The sequence below is a fragment of the Amia ocellicauda genome, chromosome 2, assembly GCF_036373705.1.
Source record: "Amia ocellicauda isolate fAmiCal2 chromosome 2, fAmiCal2.hap1, whole genome shotgun sequence".
Classification (NCBI taxonomy): domain Eukaryota; kingdom Metazoa; phylum Chordata; class Actinopteri; order Amiiformes; family Amiidae; genus Amia; species Amia ocellicauda.
The window spans coordinates 45,170,808-45,189,829 of record NC_089851.1 but is presented as its reverse complement, the minus strand read 5'-3'; the positions used below and the strand labels follow the sequence as shown (position 1 = coordinate 45,189,829).

Below are 19,022 nucleotides of genomic sequence, written 5' to 3'. Positions count from 1 at the left end.
CATGTAGATGATATTGTAATAATTACGTAAAACTGCAATTGAATAGTGACTTCATTCTTCTCTGTGCTGTCGGTGCATTCTGAGCATAGAGTAGAAAGAAAGTGCGTGCAAAAGGATTGCACATAATTGAAGGTAATGTATGTTTGCCAAGTAATGAAAAGTGGCCAAACATTCAAATTAGATGAGCTTTGTGTGTCTTGTAATGTCCGAACACCTACACAAGATCATCAATCATTCAGTCACTCCTTAGTAAGGGCTCGCAGAGTTCATTCATGAGGGAAGTTCAGAAATGCTATGTCTAACCGGAAATCAGATGGTATCAGCCCTTGAGAAAATAGGCCTAATCCTGTATTCTGATATGACTGATTTATTCTGAAACTGAATTGTATGCCATGCCTTGCACGACACGGCTCACCCACCACACAGTTTTTTTCAGAAACATATCGCGTCAAGGTCAGGCAGAAATATTATGGAAGGGAAAGTCATTGTCCAAGAATTCCTGAGCACAGTTTTTTTTTTTTTTTTTTAACACTAACAAGGAATAGTGTTGCACTGCAACCACAAATGTGACCTTCCATTCGTACTTTGGGAGGCTGCGGCCACGCATTTCCTTAGAAATTCACCAGAGGAAATCTACAATCAGCACTTCCCTGCCACGGAGGTTGATGCGATGGTCAAGGGGAATCTAAGCTCGTTGTACATTGATAGCAAAAGAGAGTTGACAAGACAGATAGTAAAGTAGAAAGATGTTCGTAATTCAGAAGGTTTTGATAAGTGAGTGTATTCCCAAATGTGCAAAATAAGTAAAGAAATAAATGTAAATAAGTGAAAGGAGACTCAAACCATGCACCCTGATTGAATGTTCAAATTGAAGGCCACTGCACAGCAAGAAGCATTTGTGATTAAGGTCCACTGGGCAGGATTTCATGTTTTTTTTAACAATATTTCCACTTTATTTCATTACTGTTATTAGATATGTGCTGTTCTGGTGCTCTGGGAGCTCAGATTTTTCATCATTTTAAAGTGGCAGGTGTCTGAATTGGTCTAATTCAGTTTTTGTTCGAGGAGTCTGTGTGATGTCACTCTCGGGAGGCAGCTCACTCTCCTCTTCCTGAAACTACCTCTACCTCTCTTTCTCTCTCTATATCAATCAATCAATCAGGTTGTATTTGTTATAGTGCCCTTCAGAAGGTTGCCACATAGTACTTCACAGAATAAAATAACAATATAATGGTTATTTAAAACAAAAAGTAAAAATACAAATAATCTATATGGGAAGTGTACAGTGTATACGGAAAAGCAGATCCCATGCGAATAAGCAGTGCATTCCTTTTGCTTCTGTTTGTACTTTCCACCCAAGCTGACCACTTTGGGGCCAGCTGTGGCCATGCACACTCATGTACTGTAGAATGACCTCCGGTATCCATTACACTGAGGAAGTGAAAAGTATACACCCGTGTTATTGTATACTGCACTGTTGGCAAAAGTGAATTTTTATGTTGGCAGACGTATGTATGTATAAAAAAACTGCCCTAATTTTACAGGTACATTTAATGGTCACTGCAAAGCGTAGAGTCCATTCACATTAGTGTATGAGCGCACAATACGCTGTCTTCATTTGTATGCCTGCTGGCCTACATTCAATGATTGTAGGATACTGTACTGTATTTACACCTCATTTGTAGATTACAAAATTATATATAAACATATTTTGTGTGTATGCATATATAATATGTATGTGTGTATACTTTATGTTCTCCTCTCCAGATAATTGAGTGACAATAGAGAGTAGATTTGACTTGCACCCAGACTGCCAGCTGATTTAATCGTGTAGTGTCCAGAGGTCCATTAGTGGAATGAGATATAATTACACTGAATCAGCATTTCAATTGCACTTCTATGTTTTTTCTCTGAGGACCTAGCTCTACCCAAACTTATTTTCCACCCTCCCCTCCCAGGAATGTTTCGATGCTGGTAATGACTTGGCAGAAATCAACGAATACTTTGTTAGTGATTCTACTTGCAAATAAAAACACAGTTTTGTCACCCTTCCAAACCCACTGGAGCCTTGTTGTTTTGTTTTGCTGCAAGTGTCATAGGCAGCTCTAGCAAGGCAAAAATGTGACAAACTGTCTTGTTGGAAAGGTGATATCCTATGACGGTGCCATGTTGAAAGTCACTGAGCTCTTCAGTATGGCCCATTCTACTGCCAATGTTTGTCTATGGAGATTGCATGACTGTGTGCTTGATTGTAAACACCTGTCAGCAATGGATGTTACTGAAATTGCCGAATCCACTAATTATAAGGGGTGTCCACATCTTTTAGCCATTTAGTGTATGTCCTGTATTGTATATGTGCCTGACTGCAGATAACACTGTCCCAGCAGGAATGCATAGGGAGATCAATACATTGATATATAAATATATGTATTTATTGAGCTCCCTTTGGCTTCCTGCTGCTGGGTTTTGAGCATTGTTACAAATCGCTCAGAGTTTGTTTCCTTGGGCCTTTTCCACCATGGCCTGCACTCTGATTGGAACACTAAGGCGATTTGTTTCCAGGCAGGGATCCCAGCTAAGAGCGCAACACAACTGCAGTGTTGCTGTCAGCAGGCAGTGATTCAAGGCAGCCCTGCCAAGGGTGTGCTCCGCTCTGCACCAGCACTGCAGCTCCACTGAGCCTCCCTGGCCTACCAATCCTTCGTCTCACACGGCTGAGAGGAGAGAGACTGTGATACCTGACCCCGAGGTGCAATCCTTCTATAACCAAATCCATAGCCCTGCCCTTTACTATATATATATATATATATATATATATATATATATATATATATATATATATATATGTATATATGTAGTCTTCAATTCTGTTTTATGTTTTGTTTTGTTTTTTCCTCTCAGTAGTACAGACTGGTTGTTTCAAGGGAGATCCCTGGAGATTACTTTTCTTCTGTTTTTCTCTCCCTGGTTATCCTCTAATACAAAGCTGCCCCGCTCCCCCAACCCTTCTTAATACAGGACCCATTTAGTTACAGTAAACCTCTCATCTGCTTTAAAGAGACTGTGACTAATTAGGCTTAAACATCAACATCATAATGGCTGTCAGTGGTTTCCAGAAAATGGCTACATGACCCCACAACTGCATCAGTACTCATTCCACTTGAGCTAGTTCCCTAGTGACTCTTCAGACCTTCGCAGTCCTTGCAATTCATGCCAGCACTCATTTATCTTGCATCTCTAGTATTTTCTACACATACATGGTTTAACTTCCAGTAATTAGAAGTGTTGATCAAACTCCAACTTCTGTGAGTTAATGTTCACCTGTGTTTTGATTTAAATTACTTCAGAAAATATACTTTGCCCCAGGTTGTACGTGAGAAACTTCTTTACCACCTAGCGTAAGTACTGTATTTGTAAACGTTAGTCTCAGGTGTGAGGGAAACATTCGGCTGTTGTGAGGCACACAAGCTGATGTAAAGTCTTTAGCAGAAGCATTCTTTTTTTTCAGCAATGTCTTTTTAAGATGATGGTCCTGTTGAGGTCTGTTTCTAGAGCTTATTTCGTAATGATGTCAACCTTGGACCACCCAAGTGGACAGAGTATAGCTCATCCCATTATTCCAAGTATAAGAGTCTGCTTTGGTGCTTGAATTGAATTGAATTGACCTAAACAACTTAAATAGAGCCATAGAAAACTAGAAAACTTTATTACATTTGGTTTGCGCTCTTTTTGAAACCAGTGCTGTTGATGGCGATGTCATATTTAAATGTTTGTGATGGTTATTAATTTAGTAGGTGTTTCCCACTAAGTACGGTTTGTGTAGAGCTTTGTGTTGTTATTAATATGATAATATGATATGTACATGTATTCTCTGTGTATCTTCACAGCTCCTGAGCCATGTTTGTTCCTTTGTGAGTAAGGCAAAGAGAAACAATCTTTTTGGACTAAGATGTGACACTCTGTGGGGAGTGGGGCTCAACAGTAACACTGGGCAAAGAGAGGACTAAGAAATGTAGAGTATGTGTGATCAGGACAGATTATAGGAGACATTCCCGTATGCAAAGAGTTGTGGGCGTCTGAACCAAGCTGCCCATGGAGTTACTGACACCCGGCAGTGCTTCAGAAAACTTTCTGGAAGGAATTCTAGAATGGATTAGCTAGTAGGAATCAAATGGCCACTTCCTTCTTTTTGTATGCTTTGTATCCTGTGTTTTGCATGACTTTTTAAATTGTGTTTTGGTTATGCAAATCCCAGGGGCCCTACCTTCAATTTAAGGTCGATGATAGATAGATTATACTGTGTTTAGATTTTGCCACTTTCTGGACCCATCTCTGTTCATACATCTGGGAGTAGCATTCTCTATCTAAGCTGGAACATAACAAAGGAGACTGTTACACATTGTGCTCACTTGTCATTTGTCCCCCCAGGAGTTTTAAAAATTGAACTTTTTTTGTGTGGTTTTTTTGGTAATTTTATTTATCCTGATTTTTTCATTTTCCATATTTGTAGCAAGCTGTACCTTGGAGTGTGAAGAAATTGGCAAAAGTTGCATTGAGAGGATTTAAGGGTAATTTAAACTTGAGACAGATCTAAAAGACTGGCTTTGAAATGTTTCCATAATGAAGGGACCAAAATATTTTCCCTAGAAACATTGGCTTTCAAAAACGTCAACCAAGAACATGTACATTCAGAAATTGTAATACTACTTTCCATTCATATACTGTGCTTTCACAGGGATTTTTTTAAACTGCTCTAAATGAAGCAATTCCAACCAAGAACCGGCTCCTTTCTTCAACTTACATTGTGACCCACAGGGCACTGGGAAAGTGAAATAACACACCTCATGACAGTTTTCATTGCATCTTTTATTTAATCTCCATTCTGCAGCCAAGTGCAGTCGTATAATAATTGAAAATCGAAATAGCAAAGATAAGGAATAAAATGGGTTTAAGTTTTCCCATGTCACCGTACCTCAGGTGAGGCCTATATTGCTTAAACTACATTGCTTTAAGCTCTTGTTCAGTAACTGAACTGACGTCAAGGTTAAAAATAAGAGCCCCCTCTTTGCCTCTACAAGGCATAGGCGAAAGCCGCATTCTGCATATTTCATGGCTATTACCTGTTTTCGTGCATGTTTGCCTACACTGGCGTGTGCAGTGTAAATAATACGAAAGCCCATATACACTCACCTAAAGGATTATTAGGAACACCATACTAATACTGTGTTTGACCCCCTTTCGCCTTCAGAACTGCCTTAATTCTACGTGGCATTGATTCAACAAGGTGCTGAAAGCATTCTTTAGAAATGTTGGCCCATATTGATCGGATAGCATCTTGCAGTTGATGGAGATTTGTGGGATGCACATCCAGGGCACGAAGCTCCCGTTCCACCACATCCCAAAGATGCTCTATTGGGTTGGGATCTGGTGACTGTGGGGGCCAGTTTAGTACAGTGAACTCATTGTCATGTTCAAGAAACCAATTTGAAATGATTCGACCTTTGTGACATGGTGCATTATCCTGCTGGAAGTAGCCATCAGAGGATGGGTACATGGTGGTCATAAAGGGATGGACATGGTCAGAAACAATGCTCAGGTAGTCCGTGGCATTTAAACGATGCCCAATTGGCACTAAGGGGCCTAAAGTGTGCCAAGAAAACATCCCCCACACCATTACACCACCACCACCAGCCTGCACAGTGGTAACAAGGCATGATGGATCCATGTTCTCATTCTATTTTACGCCAAATTCTGACTCTACCATCTGAATGTCTCAACAGAAATCGAGACTCATCAGACCAGGCAACATTTTTCCAGTCTTCAACTGTCCAATTTTGGTGAGCTTGTGCAAATTGTAGCCTCTTTTTCCTATTTGTAGTGGAGATGAGTGGTACCCGGTGGGGTCTTCTGCTGTTGTAGCCCATCCGCCTCAAGGTTGTACGTGTTGTGGCTTCACAAATGCTTTGCTGCATACCTCGGTTGTAACGAGTGGTTATTTCAGTCAAAGTTGCTCTTCTATCAGCTTGAATCAGTCGGCCCATTCTCCTCTGACCTCTAGCATCAACAAGGCATTTTCGCCCACAGGACTGCCGCATACTGGATGTTTTTCCCTTTTCACACCATTCTTTGTAAACCCTAGAAATGGTTGTGCGTGAAAATCCCAGTAACTGAGCAGATTGTGAAATACTCAGACCGGCCCGTCTGGCACCAACAACCATGCCACGCTCAAAATTGCTTAAATCACCTTTCTTTCCCATTCAGACATTCAGTTTGGAGTTCAGGAGATTGTCTTGACCAGGACCACACCCCTAAATGCATTGAAGCAACTGCCATGTGATTGGTTGGTTAGATAATTGCATTAATGAGAAATTGAACAGGTGTTCCTAATAATCCTTTAGGTGAGTGTATATATGTATTGCCTTCTCACCCTTGCCAAGTGCCCCCCCCAACAAATGTTTAAATTCCCATCAGTGTTCTAATGTACGCTCCATATATGTTTGCCCAATCACAGCTTAACACACAAGTATTTTGCATTAGAAAACAGGAATCTTGCCTTCGAGTCAAAACTAAAGCCGCCATTTATCATCCGTGTCATATTGTGTGATTTCTCGGGTGGGTCAGTTCTGTTTGGTCCAGCTTCATGTGCAGTTAGCAAGTGGGAATGTGGGAGTGTTTGAACTAACAATTCTGCTTTTTTGACACTGGGACTGTTGGTTTGTTGATGTTTTATGAACCACTGACCATTCTGCCTAATATACACAGTCTTTACACCCATTGTCTAATGCTGTGTGTGATTTGCCACCAGGGATGGTGGGGATTTTACCCCCTTCTGCTTTTTTTATCCCCCCCCCGAGCGTTATATTTTACCCTGTTGGGGACACGGTATATCCCCACTTCTGATATGCATTTGTACATTCAATCCCAGTATTTAATGGGTCATTTCCCAAATCTTACATAAGACTAGTACTGTAAAATATACATACTTAACTGTCACTTATTGACCTTGTTTTGCTGTGACTCGCCCCCTGTCACTGCATTTGCCCTTCACATCACATCCTCACTCACTGTCATTTTAAAACCTGCCTTCTTACCCAAACTCTCCCTTCTCGTCGCACAACATACTTTTTTATTGGCAAATGTTGAACGTCCTAAAAAAAAAAAAAACTCCTCGATTGACGGTGGAAGTCTTTAGCGATCAGTTATTTGTTAACGACCAATAGTTGTTCAAAACTGCTTAAAATTGGCGTACACCATCACCATACATCATCATTCATATAAGATCAAGTTCAAGTGATGCCGAACTAGAAAGCCTAGCCAGAGTTAATTTGCCTGTGTACGTGCAGTTTAATTTCTACGGCCGTGATACAGGCTGGTACCAGAGAGTGAATCAAAGCCATTACAAATGTAAAATGTTTTTGTATTTGAAAACATCACTTATTTGATGTTTCTGTCTCCCTCCAGCCCCGTGAGTATATGCTGTGTAGCCGTGTGAATTACCTTGAGATTATTGCTTAGAAAATGTTGAGAAAGGCCTTCACATAGATTGCACATTGTTGTTTTGTTTTTTCACTCTCGCCAGAACAATCAGGATTCCCGTGTGTCCTTGCCTACATAATACATTGAAATCTAATGCTCTGTCCTGCTGATGCATGAACAATGGTAATTGTGAAAGAGTGAGGCTCCTCCACAGTGATTCATGGTGCAGAAAGAGAAGAGGGCTCAATCTACACATTGGTTCAAATTTAAGGAAACACACCTTGTGTAATCATCATCTTAATAATAATAAAAGAGCTACAACAACAATGCAGAAGCTGATATGCAAATAGCCAAGCAGGTTTTTCAGTGAAGAAGAATCATAATATTATGTTGTTTTGCTCTACATAACTTCTCCATTTTCCAAACAATTGTCTCAAGCATTTCAGAAATTCTCACACAACTTTTTTGTTTTGTTTTTAGCGTGTGCGCAACACAGATACACTATACCATTCCAACTCTACAGTCAGCATGTTGGACCTATGCTGGTATTATAAAGCTTGTCTTTTGAGTCGGGAATAGTCCCTTCGCCATTTGGGTAGTATTCTCTTTCTTAGATAACTGTAGTTGAATTCGCAACCTATCATTTTAGGTGAACTCAGTCTATATGGTGAAGCTGCTGGTGTTTTCTGAAACCGAGTGGGAATTGAGCGAGATATCGATGTCAGGTTCCTTTCTGCGCCTCTGGCGGTTGCCGAAGCTCTTGACGAACTTGAGGATGTGGTGCTTGAAGGAGGCTCCAACGAAGGCGTACACAATGGGGTTGAGGCAGCTATGGGCAAGGGCCAAACTCTCTGTGACCTGGGTGGCCTTGTCCATGTGCTTGCTGGCTTCGCAGTCAGTGACCAGGGTGTAGATGACATCCATGGCCCGGCAGAACTTCACAATGTTGTAGGGCAGCTGGGTGACAATGAAAACGCCCACCACGGCCATCAACACCTTGAAGGCTTTCCACTTCTTCACCTGGGGGCTCCGAGACAGGACCTGTGCCACCCTGGAGTAGCAGAAGAGCATAACCAAGAAAGGCAGGGCGAAGCTGAGCAGCACCTCCAAGATCTTCAGTGAGGCCTTGGCTGCCTGGGCCATGTGGGAGGGGTAGACAGACAGGCACACCTTCCGCCCGGGTATCTCTCTCACAGTGGAAAACACCAGTTTGGGCATGCCCAGGATAAAGGCTGTTGTCCACACCAGCAGGCAGATGAGGAGGCAGCGGTCCTTCTTGACTCTGCCGGTCGTCACAGCCCAGTAGCGGTCCACACTGATGCAGGCCAGGAACAGCATGCCACAGCTGAAGTTCATGACATACAGGCTGGAGGTGAGCTTGCACAAGGCCACTCCCAGCTCCCAGCCCCCCACCGCGTCGGCCGCCCAAAAGGGCAGGGTGAAAAGCAGGAGCAGGTCGGCGATGGCCAGGTTCAGGATGTACACGTCGGTCATCGTCTTCAGCTTCTTGTAGTAGATGTAGATGGCCACCACCAGCGAGTTCCCAGCCAGCCCAACCACCAAGGCCAGACTGTAGATGATGGGCAGGAAGACCCGGCCGAAGGAGCGTACCTCCTCTTTGTCGCAGATGGTGTGATAGTCCCCGTAGGTGACATTGTAGGTGTAGTTGTAGCTGTCATAACCTTCGTCGTACTCGTAGTCTTCCATCTCCATTGCACCCCGATTGCTGGAAATGACAAGACCCACAGAGAGAAATTGGGATAATTTGGTTTAGTCACTATTTTAGGATTTTCTGCAGGATGACAGAAGAATGAAAATGGAGATTAGTAATAATAATAACATTGCAGTTTCTTTCACATCCCTGTCTGAATTTAAAATGACTTACCTGGAATCCATGAGCTTCTTACATGCAAATTACACGTTATAAGACTTTACAACTCTCCCTAATGGCTTGGGAGAGGCAGCACGTGTATGTCCTGCGACCTGTGGGGGCGGACTGTATAGACATCTTGTATGTGTTTAATACTGCAATTGTATTCATTGTTACCAAGCTAGGTGCAGACTCAAAGTTGTGTTCAAATTGTGTGCAGGAAAATGTTCAAGCTCTTCTGTTGTCCAACGTATGCCCCTTGGCTGCTGTTATTTGTTGGCTGTTGTAGCTTATCCATCGTTTAGTATTTTTTTGGGTGTTGTTTATTTTGAGCATTTTTCTTCTTTACAGATGTGTAAAAATTATTGAACCCAGGCTAAGAATTTACAACGAAATTACAGTGTTTTGCTTCAGATGGGGGAGAGGGGGCTCATGTAATTACAAGCTGTGTAACTAGACAGTGTAACCATTTCCTCTAATGCTTGGCATCAGTGTTTCCGCAACAGCAGAGGATTGCTGCAGGAGCCTTGCAAGGGTTGCGATCCATCATACAGTGGGAAGGGCACACATCTGTATGTCAGTGAACAGCGATTCTTAGCCTACTATCTGGGAAGCTGCTGGGGGTTCATAGAAAACTGTAAAAGTACGTACAGCCTCTCAAAACCAAGAACAAGAGAGATTGAGGAATGTGATCGGTTCACTGAGCACACATATGACAGTGATGTCTTTTGATTTCAGTAACAGTAACTGTTGCCTGGATAAGGGCATCTGCCAAGAAATTTATAATAATAATAACAACGCTATATTTTATCTCAATAAGAAGGACTATGCAGTTGTGGAGTCGTTGGTTTCTGCCACAGTCAATTATGCGTTTTAAAATAAGTTTTTAAAGTGCACACATTTTCCTAGCAAATGTATTGTTGGTGTCAAGGCTGTAGCCAGTTTCAACATCTGAAGCAACTTGAGGCAAGAGAACAATGGGAACATCCTGGCCAAAGGAACAGGTACACAGAGACCCAGATGTAGGAACAATCGCACTTACAAATTAAATCCCATAAAATAATAATAATTTTCCAGTCCAAAGAGAAAGTTTGGTCTTGCTTACGAAATTGCCTGCTAGTCGAAGTTGATTTAATTGTTTCAAAGCTGTGTACTTTAGAATTGATTGGGGAGGCTGCAAGTGCCAGATTTGAAGTAGCTATTGAGTTTCCTAAAGCTTTGGCTCATACTTCATTATTTCATATTGGTAATGTAGATGAATACAAATTTGCAGCCATGCAGAAGTTATGTAGCTCTTTTATTCAGTGAAGATTCCACAGAAGAGAGAGCCTATCGTGGATGCCTGGGCTTTGTTGAACTTTGTACAGACGTACTTCCCAAGTCTGACAGAAGAACTACGCTGCTGTTCACAGTCACACAAGCATCACTTCATCAGCGTGGAAGCTGCTCTCAAGCTGCTGCAATTTCTGATTTTTTTCTTGGAGAGACCTTGAGGAATCACTCATGCTAATCTCTCAGACACTAAAACACAGACACTTGTGGGATTGTTGCTGGTGAGGAGCAGTGAGAAAGGACATCTCTTGAGATTACAATGACTGTCTGTCCTGAATTCGGTGCCTGCACATTCATCTTGGCAAGCTTAGAAGCTTTTGTGGATGTCATGGTACGTTTCCCCCCCGGGTGGTACAATGTTCAGTAGTGCAATAGGATATGGATTTGTTTAACAAGCAGTTGTGGTAAAGCCAGAAAATCATGTATTTTTTTTCTTCTCAGAAACCATACTCCTTCCGAGTAAGTTGTTTGTTTAAATCAAAACTGTACTCACTGGGAAATAAAAACTAAATGAATAAACGTGAGATCATATGAAATATTGAAGTCAATTGTATGTTTAATTTGAAACAAGAAACAGCATCACTGTGGATGGGAGAAAGAAGCAAAACAGTCTCCCAAAGCAACAGATATAATTTCTACTAGTTGGCTTTAAATACAGTGAATACCCATAGGATCAATACAAATGGACCTGAAGCATAAAAGTACATACATTGTACAGAAGATATTAGATGTATTATCAGTTACAATTTGTGTAATTCAGGATCAATGTGGGGGGGTTAATACATTATGTCAGGTACATTCTAATTCTTTGAATTCTATTCTAATCCTTCTCATGACAAAGGGATATTTTACAACCCTCATCCCCCCTCACCTCCTATTTAAGTTACCTCTAGAATATCTGTTATAATCCATTGCATTGGGGTCTGCTTTCTCTCTATGGTGCTGAAAGTTAACTTGTCACTTTAATGAAGCAAAATCTCTACAATCAATAACTTTGTGGTTTTATCCGCACTCTATCCTGTTTTACTAGGTTTCCTCTTTAGAAAATTATAGCCATGGTTTACGTGACTAAACTGTGCAGTTCCCTCTTGCAACTCAAATGTCTTATTGCACCAAAAGTACTACTAAAGAAACAAAAACTAGTAAAAATATTGCATTTGTCTGATTAACATTTTGAAAGCCTATAATATCCAATAATTATTATTATTATTTTTACACTGATTCACATCCTTGTTAGCCCAGTATTTTTTATTTTATTTTCTTTCTAAGAAAAGACACTTAGTTATTCAATCCTCTTAATTTCACCTTTACTTTAGATTCATGTGTTGCATTTCTGTGCATTCATTATGTTCCTTAAAATGAATCAATAACTGCAACTACCTTTTTTTGTACCTTGATCAAGTTTAAATAAGTTCAATGAGGACAAACTTTAGTGTAAAATGATTTTATGAGTAATTTCTATCTTGTGATGTAAGGCTGTCTGCTATGAAATCAATAATAACAGTGATAAAATGCTACATGTATACACATAGATTGTATGCTGCATGTTCACTGCGCACATGCGTGCACACACACTCATACACAGTGTTCAAAATCAGCTATACATGTGAAGAGAAACCCAGCTTACCTTGGCTTCAGGAGTTGAGAACGATGTGTGTGTGACAGTGAATTAATATATTCCCCGACTGTAGTCCTCAGCTCTTCAGCCGAGTCTGTCAGGAGCACCACTTCCAGCCTGAGTCTGAAGATAGTGTGTCATCAGAGCAGAGGCTTTTCCAAAGGGGTAGGGACAGGGTTTAGAATTACAGCACAGTGGAACTCCCTGGGCTGGCTGATAGCAGCTCTCCTGTATGCCCTGCCAGTTTAATGTGTTGTGTGTATTCCTGAGAGGGCAGGATGAGCTACAGCCAGAGCCCTGCTGCTCTCGGCCAACCTGGCTCCCCCTGCCCAAGCAAATTATCAGCATGGTCGGAGAAAGCCAAAATCCTTGCCCCTTCCCTTTCCTCTCTGCCCCACTTCAATTAAAATGATCTCAGGGAACTAGTTGCTGTGCAATCATAGGATTTAAAAAAAAAGTTTTACAGTAAGGCATGTTTAATATTTTAGATATTTCGAAGGAGTCCTGTTTGCTTGTTTTTCACTTCCTCAATAGCTGCCCCTTCTTAACTCCAATCAATCTCAACTCCACTGCAGTGTACCATCCGCCCCCCCCTCCTCACCCCCATAAAAAAAAACAATATGTGTTAAACCAAAGGAATCAATGAAATGTGTTGATTGTGGAATATGTTCAGCTATAACCATATTTATATATTTATATCTAATTACTATTCAAAGTTGTGGAACGTAAAAATAAAAGACATGCGTGTGGGTTAAAGACATGCATGTGGGTTACGGTTGGTGTGGTATGTGAATCCAGTGGCTGATGCTCAACAAAGATGGATGTTAATTTATGCTGAGAATGACGGACTGTGTGACTCGGCCTTGTTAGTGGGCTGTGGTGTGACTTTAAAGTCCAGTGTGTGCCAGAACTCTTTCCTAAGCACACACGAATGCTTGTTTGGGCATGCTCTGCGGTCCATTCTGGCACACAGTGGGTTTCTTTATAATCGTTGGAATTATTATTACTCATGATATATATATATCTTTTAATTATTGTTATTGATCTTATTTTGGAAAGTACATGAATATTTCACGGTTATCTATTAAAAAAACTCATACCCCTATATGTGTCATCTGCCCAACACTGTTGAAATCAGTAGCTGTAGTGCTGCAGCAATGTCTTGCCGTTTCCTTGATGGCGTGTTGAACGTTCTGGAATGTCGGGTTGGCAAAACTCTGAAATACTTTCGTAGGGAAGACGAGCTGTTTGTCGTACGGTACAGTGGAACTATTTTCTTTTTACGTCTTCTGTTGAACCACTCAAGGCGTGTAAGGGCAAGATCTGTGCATACATTCAGGTTTCGCCAGCTGGACTAACTTATCTGTATTGCTATCATTTTCATTACTTTACACTTATGTAACTGCAATAATTGATGTTTTTTAAGTGGAGGCATACGACTGTAGAGACTGAATTCCCTGCAGCTGGGCATGCATGCAAGTCTCTAGGCATATGTACAGAATTACATTACCCAAAACAATACTAGGCAAAGTACCAGTTGGAGTACCTACATTTAACAATGGGAAATAGATTAACTGAAAACTAGATTCATTTGACATGATTATTTACTAACTCAAAGAGGATGAATATAGTTAATGTTAAGTTGAAGGATCTCTGTGTTTTATTCTGTGAATGTTGAAAAATACATAAATAATAATAAAATAAAATATCTTAGATAGGGGATAGAATGCTGGTATCTTTGGTACAACAAGTGTAGCCCAAGATTAGTGCAAATGGAGGTTAATCAATCTCTGTCTCACCTAGCCCTACAAGGTGTCTCTGTCACCTCTGTATAAATAAGATACTTTCCTCGAATAATCCTACATTTGTATGACAGCACAGTGTTAACACATAACATAACACATTTTATTTAAATTATTTCTTATGGGAGGGCAGTGTCTAGACTGGTGTTAATTGAGGCTTCTGAAGCCATGTGAATCTCTTAAGGAAGCTTAGCCTCTCTGCACCAGCCTCCCCTGTGGAATCTCCCAAGCAGCTTGATCCAGGCAGCGCCCAGTCCGGAGGCTCATAAGTCCTGTGATGAATAAAAATGTATGGGAGTTAATTGACTCAAAAAAAAAAATTGAGAATGAATGTCAGTTCTTAAAAGAAATTTGTAATAAATACATAACCAGTTCAGCCGATTCCAATGGCTGTATGCACAGATTTAAAGAGAATGTAAAAAGGTAATGTTTAAGCTCAGCCACCCTGAAGGGTACAAGGTACAAGGCTTGTGTAGGGATGAATAAACTGAATTCAGGACTGAGGAGGTGGAAGGCAGTCACAAATGTTTCTGGTTACTGGTTACTCTAACAAAGAGACACAAAGAACACTGTGAGTGTATGGAAAGCTGTACTGGATACATTGTGTGTGACTGATAAAAAATGCTAAATAATAAAACGGAAGGACTTCTAAAAGCTGGAAATTAAAATATTAAAACATCCTCTAGTGCCATAGCTCTCAGACCTGGTCCTGTGGCCCCGCTGATTTTCTGGCTTCTGTTCCAGCTAATCTCTCGATTACTTAATTAGAGCCTTAACTGAAGTAATAATTTGGCTAACTGTAGCTTTTTAATTATTAAACCATTGGGAGCAGCTGTTGAATTCTTCAACACTTTGTGAGGTAAACAATTAAAATTGTCTAACTAAGCAAATTATCATTTCTCTTAGGGTTTCAGTTAAGTGCCTGAGAGCTCTGCTGGAAGAACAAACAGCAGCATTGTGTGGCCCCAGGACCACGACTGAGAAGCCCTTGCTTAGATTCCAGAAATCAATTATGTTTTTTTAATGGAAATCCTCCTTCTTACATCAGTTGAGCACAGGGAGAAGAGGAAGACACACTGCCCCAATATGTTTAACACACTCTGCCCGAATATACTTCAATATACTATGTTCCTCTTTTCCTTGCCATTGCAGAAGAGAGGAAATTTGCCTTGGTGTCGAGAGAGAGAAGATACATGAGGCAGCTGGGTTACAATGTAGAGGCTGAAAGTCCAGCTGAGTTGCAGCTGTTGGGGGGCAGGGCATTTGCGTGAAGGCGTTCCTGGGTCAAATGTGTCCAGCTGTGCAGTGCTTTAATTTGAACCCACAATTCAATGCACCCAGGCAGCCGTGGCACTCGGGGCACAGCATTGTCCTGGACGGCGAGTTGGGCAGCGTCCAGGCAGAGCTGTCAGCATGTAGGTGTGTGCAGCCCCGTCCTTGACACATTGTTGGCTCGTGCAATGGGATCCAGGACATCCTTGTGGCCTTGGAGCCTTTGCTATCCCGGTTAATGGTTGGAGAGTGACACACGATTGGTACAAGGCTTGTTGGCACTGTCCACCAAAGCTGTGACAAAGCTTTCCTGTGGTTGTATAAGAGGAGGTCACCACAGGACACCTGTGTGCCTACAGGCTCTGTGGACAGAAAGTTGGGGCAGCAGAAATCTGACATCCACATCTGCTGTGATGACAAGGGCTTGATGGTGGCCTGTTCTGACTGCCTGACATTTTGTGCTGCATCCACATGTCTGCCCATGAGAGAATTCCTGCCCCTTTAGGTCAAACAAGGGATGGAGATCAGAATTAAATCAGTAATTAAAAATAATTAAAGGAGGTGAAGCAGAATTTAAAAATGATAAATAACTTTAAAAATATTTGATACTCGAATGCTGTTGTAATCCATTAGGCCTATTTCTAACTGTTTTTTTGTTTGTTTTTATCTATGTCTGAGTCAAGCTCCCAAAGTAAGATTACTGTTGAGAAACAGACACCATTGAACTACTATAGTAATAGATCAGAATTAAAACACTGGAATGTTCTCGGCTTTCGAGCACAGTGAAATATCAGGGCTCTGTTTTACCGTTTGACCGTTCCTCCTGCAAATTGCTGTTGTTTTAAGAGGATCATAAATGTTTAAATACCTGTCATTTGAATTGCTTTCTGAGTCACACCCCTGCACGCTGTAGAACAGAAACACATTCTTGGAGTTCCAAGCATTGCACCAGATGGGCAGTTTTGGCAGCTGTGCTTGTAACAGGTCACATGATGATCAGTTATTCTGTGGATCCAGGAAAATAACAGCATTCCTGTAATAGGTACAATTTGGGCCTCGTTCAACCGTCTCTTCTCCTATTCTTTTCGTCATGGTTATCATTATAATCCTTATTATATACTAAATTTATATATTTATTTATTTATATATTATTTATATATAAATCATGTGTTTCTTAATCCCCCCCCCACTCCTGTATATTTAAACAGCCTGCTTGATGTCTGTAGTTCATTTCAAATGTTAAACATTTGTAAAACACAGTAAAGTGAATGTTTTTATCACTACTGTGTGCTTTCCTGTGTTATTTCCACATGTGCGAATTTTCAGAAGGGGGTCCTCATAATTAGATGATTACCATATGTACTGATGCATGTTTACATGGCTATAAAAAAGTGTCACTGCTTAGAAAAAATACTATAATCATTCATATAGTCAAAAACACTAATTTGTTAAACTAATTCTCTTTTCAGCGTTTGTTGAACTCTGAATGTTGAGAAATAAATGTGAGGATTGTAGTTGATCTAACTGGTTTTAGTAGAGAGGGAGTAAAGGGTGTGTACATTTTGGGCTGCATTCACTTCCTTTAAATGGCCCTGGCATTGTGAGTAGCTGTGTCAAAGGGCATAGAATAATCCACTGCCCCACTAGAATCGCTTACAAATCTGAAAAATTTAGACTTCTTTCTCTGTAGCCACAGCACAGAAGGGTGGATGCAGTTAGGAAAGAAATCATGTGATTTCCAAGTATAACTGAAACTGACTCCATGGATATTTCATATTAACTTTTTTTCTACCCCTTTGTGTGGGTGTGTGTGTGTGTGTGTGTGAAATTGGTGAGTCAGTGAAATAATCCAAACACAGTATTCATAATCCCAGGAAGTCTAGAACCGAAGCTACAGTCTCAACCTGTTTATGTTTAAATGGAATGTTTCCTGTTTGGGAGTGTCTTTACATAAGTATTGTTTTTTATGTGTGTGTGCGTCTTAAAATCGAATTTGGAGAAAAGCCTTCTTTTGTATTAAATCCTGCAGTGGTTCACGCTAAAGAGCAGCACCCCTTTTTTACATGCATTCGTTAATTTTGTGCTTGCTTTGTGGTTCACTGCTAAATGAGGCAGTTTTTTCCTGGCTTCATGCATATCCTACAGAAGTTAAATTGTATTTGTTCCATAGAGGCTTTGGTATGGTCTGGGAAAATAACAACCAGCACTCTGAGTGTATGGAGCAGGGACGAAACCTACAATGGGGCCTATTCACATCTGGTTATGTCTCTGTTATCTTAGATAGAGGCATGTGAAAGAACAGAAAATACCCCCAGCACTGGGGCATAAGTCCATCGTTGCAAAAACAGAACAAAACAACAACCAAAACAATCAACAGTCAACCAGCCCATATGGAACAAATATATATGTGTAATCTATGGTAGGAATATGAGATCCTTCATATGGAAAGATATTTTCTGTACATGTAAAATATATGGCATATGTGAAATATATTGTGGTTTGTAATGGATGTATTTATATAATGAAACTGTATTGTAGGAATTCATCTTACATTTTTTTTTCAATCTATATGATAAATATGTGGATTACTCAAATAAAATGCATCACATTCATTTTAAAAAGTACAACACATTTCTACCGCATATTAAACACACGTATTTGTTCCGTGTAACAAGATACCTTATTATCTACTAAAAGTGCCATTACATATGAGAAAGGCAGACCTTTATGCCAAACATTTTTCGACACGCTCTCCTCCTTGTGAAGTGACACATCAAAGCAGGATAAAGAAATATCACACAATATGTTAAAAGAAAAAAAAATCCCCCTGTACTTTTGTAATATTTCCTTCCTCTTCAATAGGAATATAAGACCATTAGAAAAGTTGAAAGAGAGAGAGAATAAAACGGAAAAATGTGTTTGTTCTATCTTGCTTGCTTGTTTCTTGGCAACTATTCACCCTGCAGAATTTAATTAAGCCAAGAGAATCAGAATACAGTAATATTGATGTGACCTTTACTCCAGACCCCTGCATCTTTCTGGGTAATGAGGTGCCTCCTATTTTCATCCCTAAACTTGTCCGACATTCTGCTCGTGACTTCGACTCCTCGCTTCATTCTGGCACCTGTGCGTTCCCTGATTTTGAATCAGAATCAAATCCTCTCCTGAAGAGATTTTCATGTCTCAGCAGATGACAGTTCTGTGAGAATTCAGGTATTGACTCCAGCTGCTCTTTCTTGGGCTCTGTCTAAGACATGGTACCTGTCCGATAACACAGTGACCAAAAACACCTAACAAGCAACAAACAAAATCCCAAGAAACGACAAAAGATCTGAAATCAAGTAATCAAGATTACGGTTGGCCAAACAGAGTTGACTGCCATCAGATTTGGCAATGAGAATACTGTTTTTATATAATAGGAGCACTACATTCCACTATATACTTAGCAGGGTATATACAGTGTGCATAAATGTGAAGCATCACCCGCTTTGGGACAAGCAAGCCCTGTGTTGGGCCTCCTAAGACCTGTGAACACGAGAATCTCAATGAGGTAAAAACTGCTGGCAAGTTACGCTCGCAGTAAATGACCTAGACCTGTTTACAACGCACCTTCGGGATAATACGTTTACTTGTATTTTTCTGTGTTCGTGTG

The 19,022-nt window shown here is 40.6% G+C and overlaps 2 protein-coding genes across 2 annotated transcripts in view; one reads left to right on the top strand and one right to left on the bottom strand.

Annotated features, from left to right (window-relative positions):
* nphp3 (nephronophthisis 3) overlaps window positions 1-19,022 on the top strand; it is a 130,282-nt gene that overhangs the window by 96,009 nt on the left and 15,251 nt on the right. The gene's annotated exons all lie outside the window — the stretch shown is intronic.
* LOC136771793 (atypical chemokine receptor 4) lies at window positions 6,146-12,507 on the bottom strand. The gene is made up of 2 exons (XM_066724322.1): window positions 12,306-12,507; window positions 6,146-9,202 (listed from the first exon to the last, which is right to left on the bottom strand). The coding sequence occupies exon 2, from the start codon at window positions 9,187-9,189 to the stop codon at window positions 8,137-8,139; it is 1,053 nt and encodes a 350-aa protein (XP_066580419.1). The 5' UTR covers window positions 9,190-9,202; window positions 12,306-12,507; the 3' UTR covers window positions 6,146-8,136.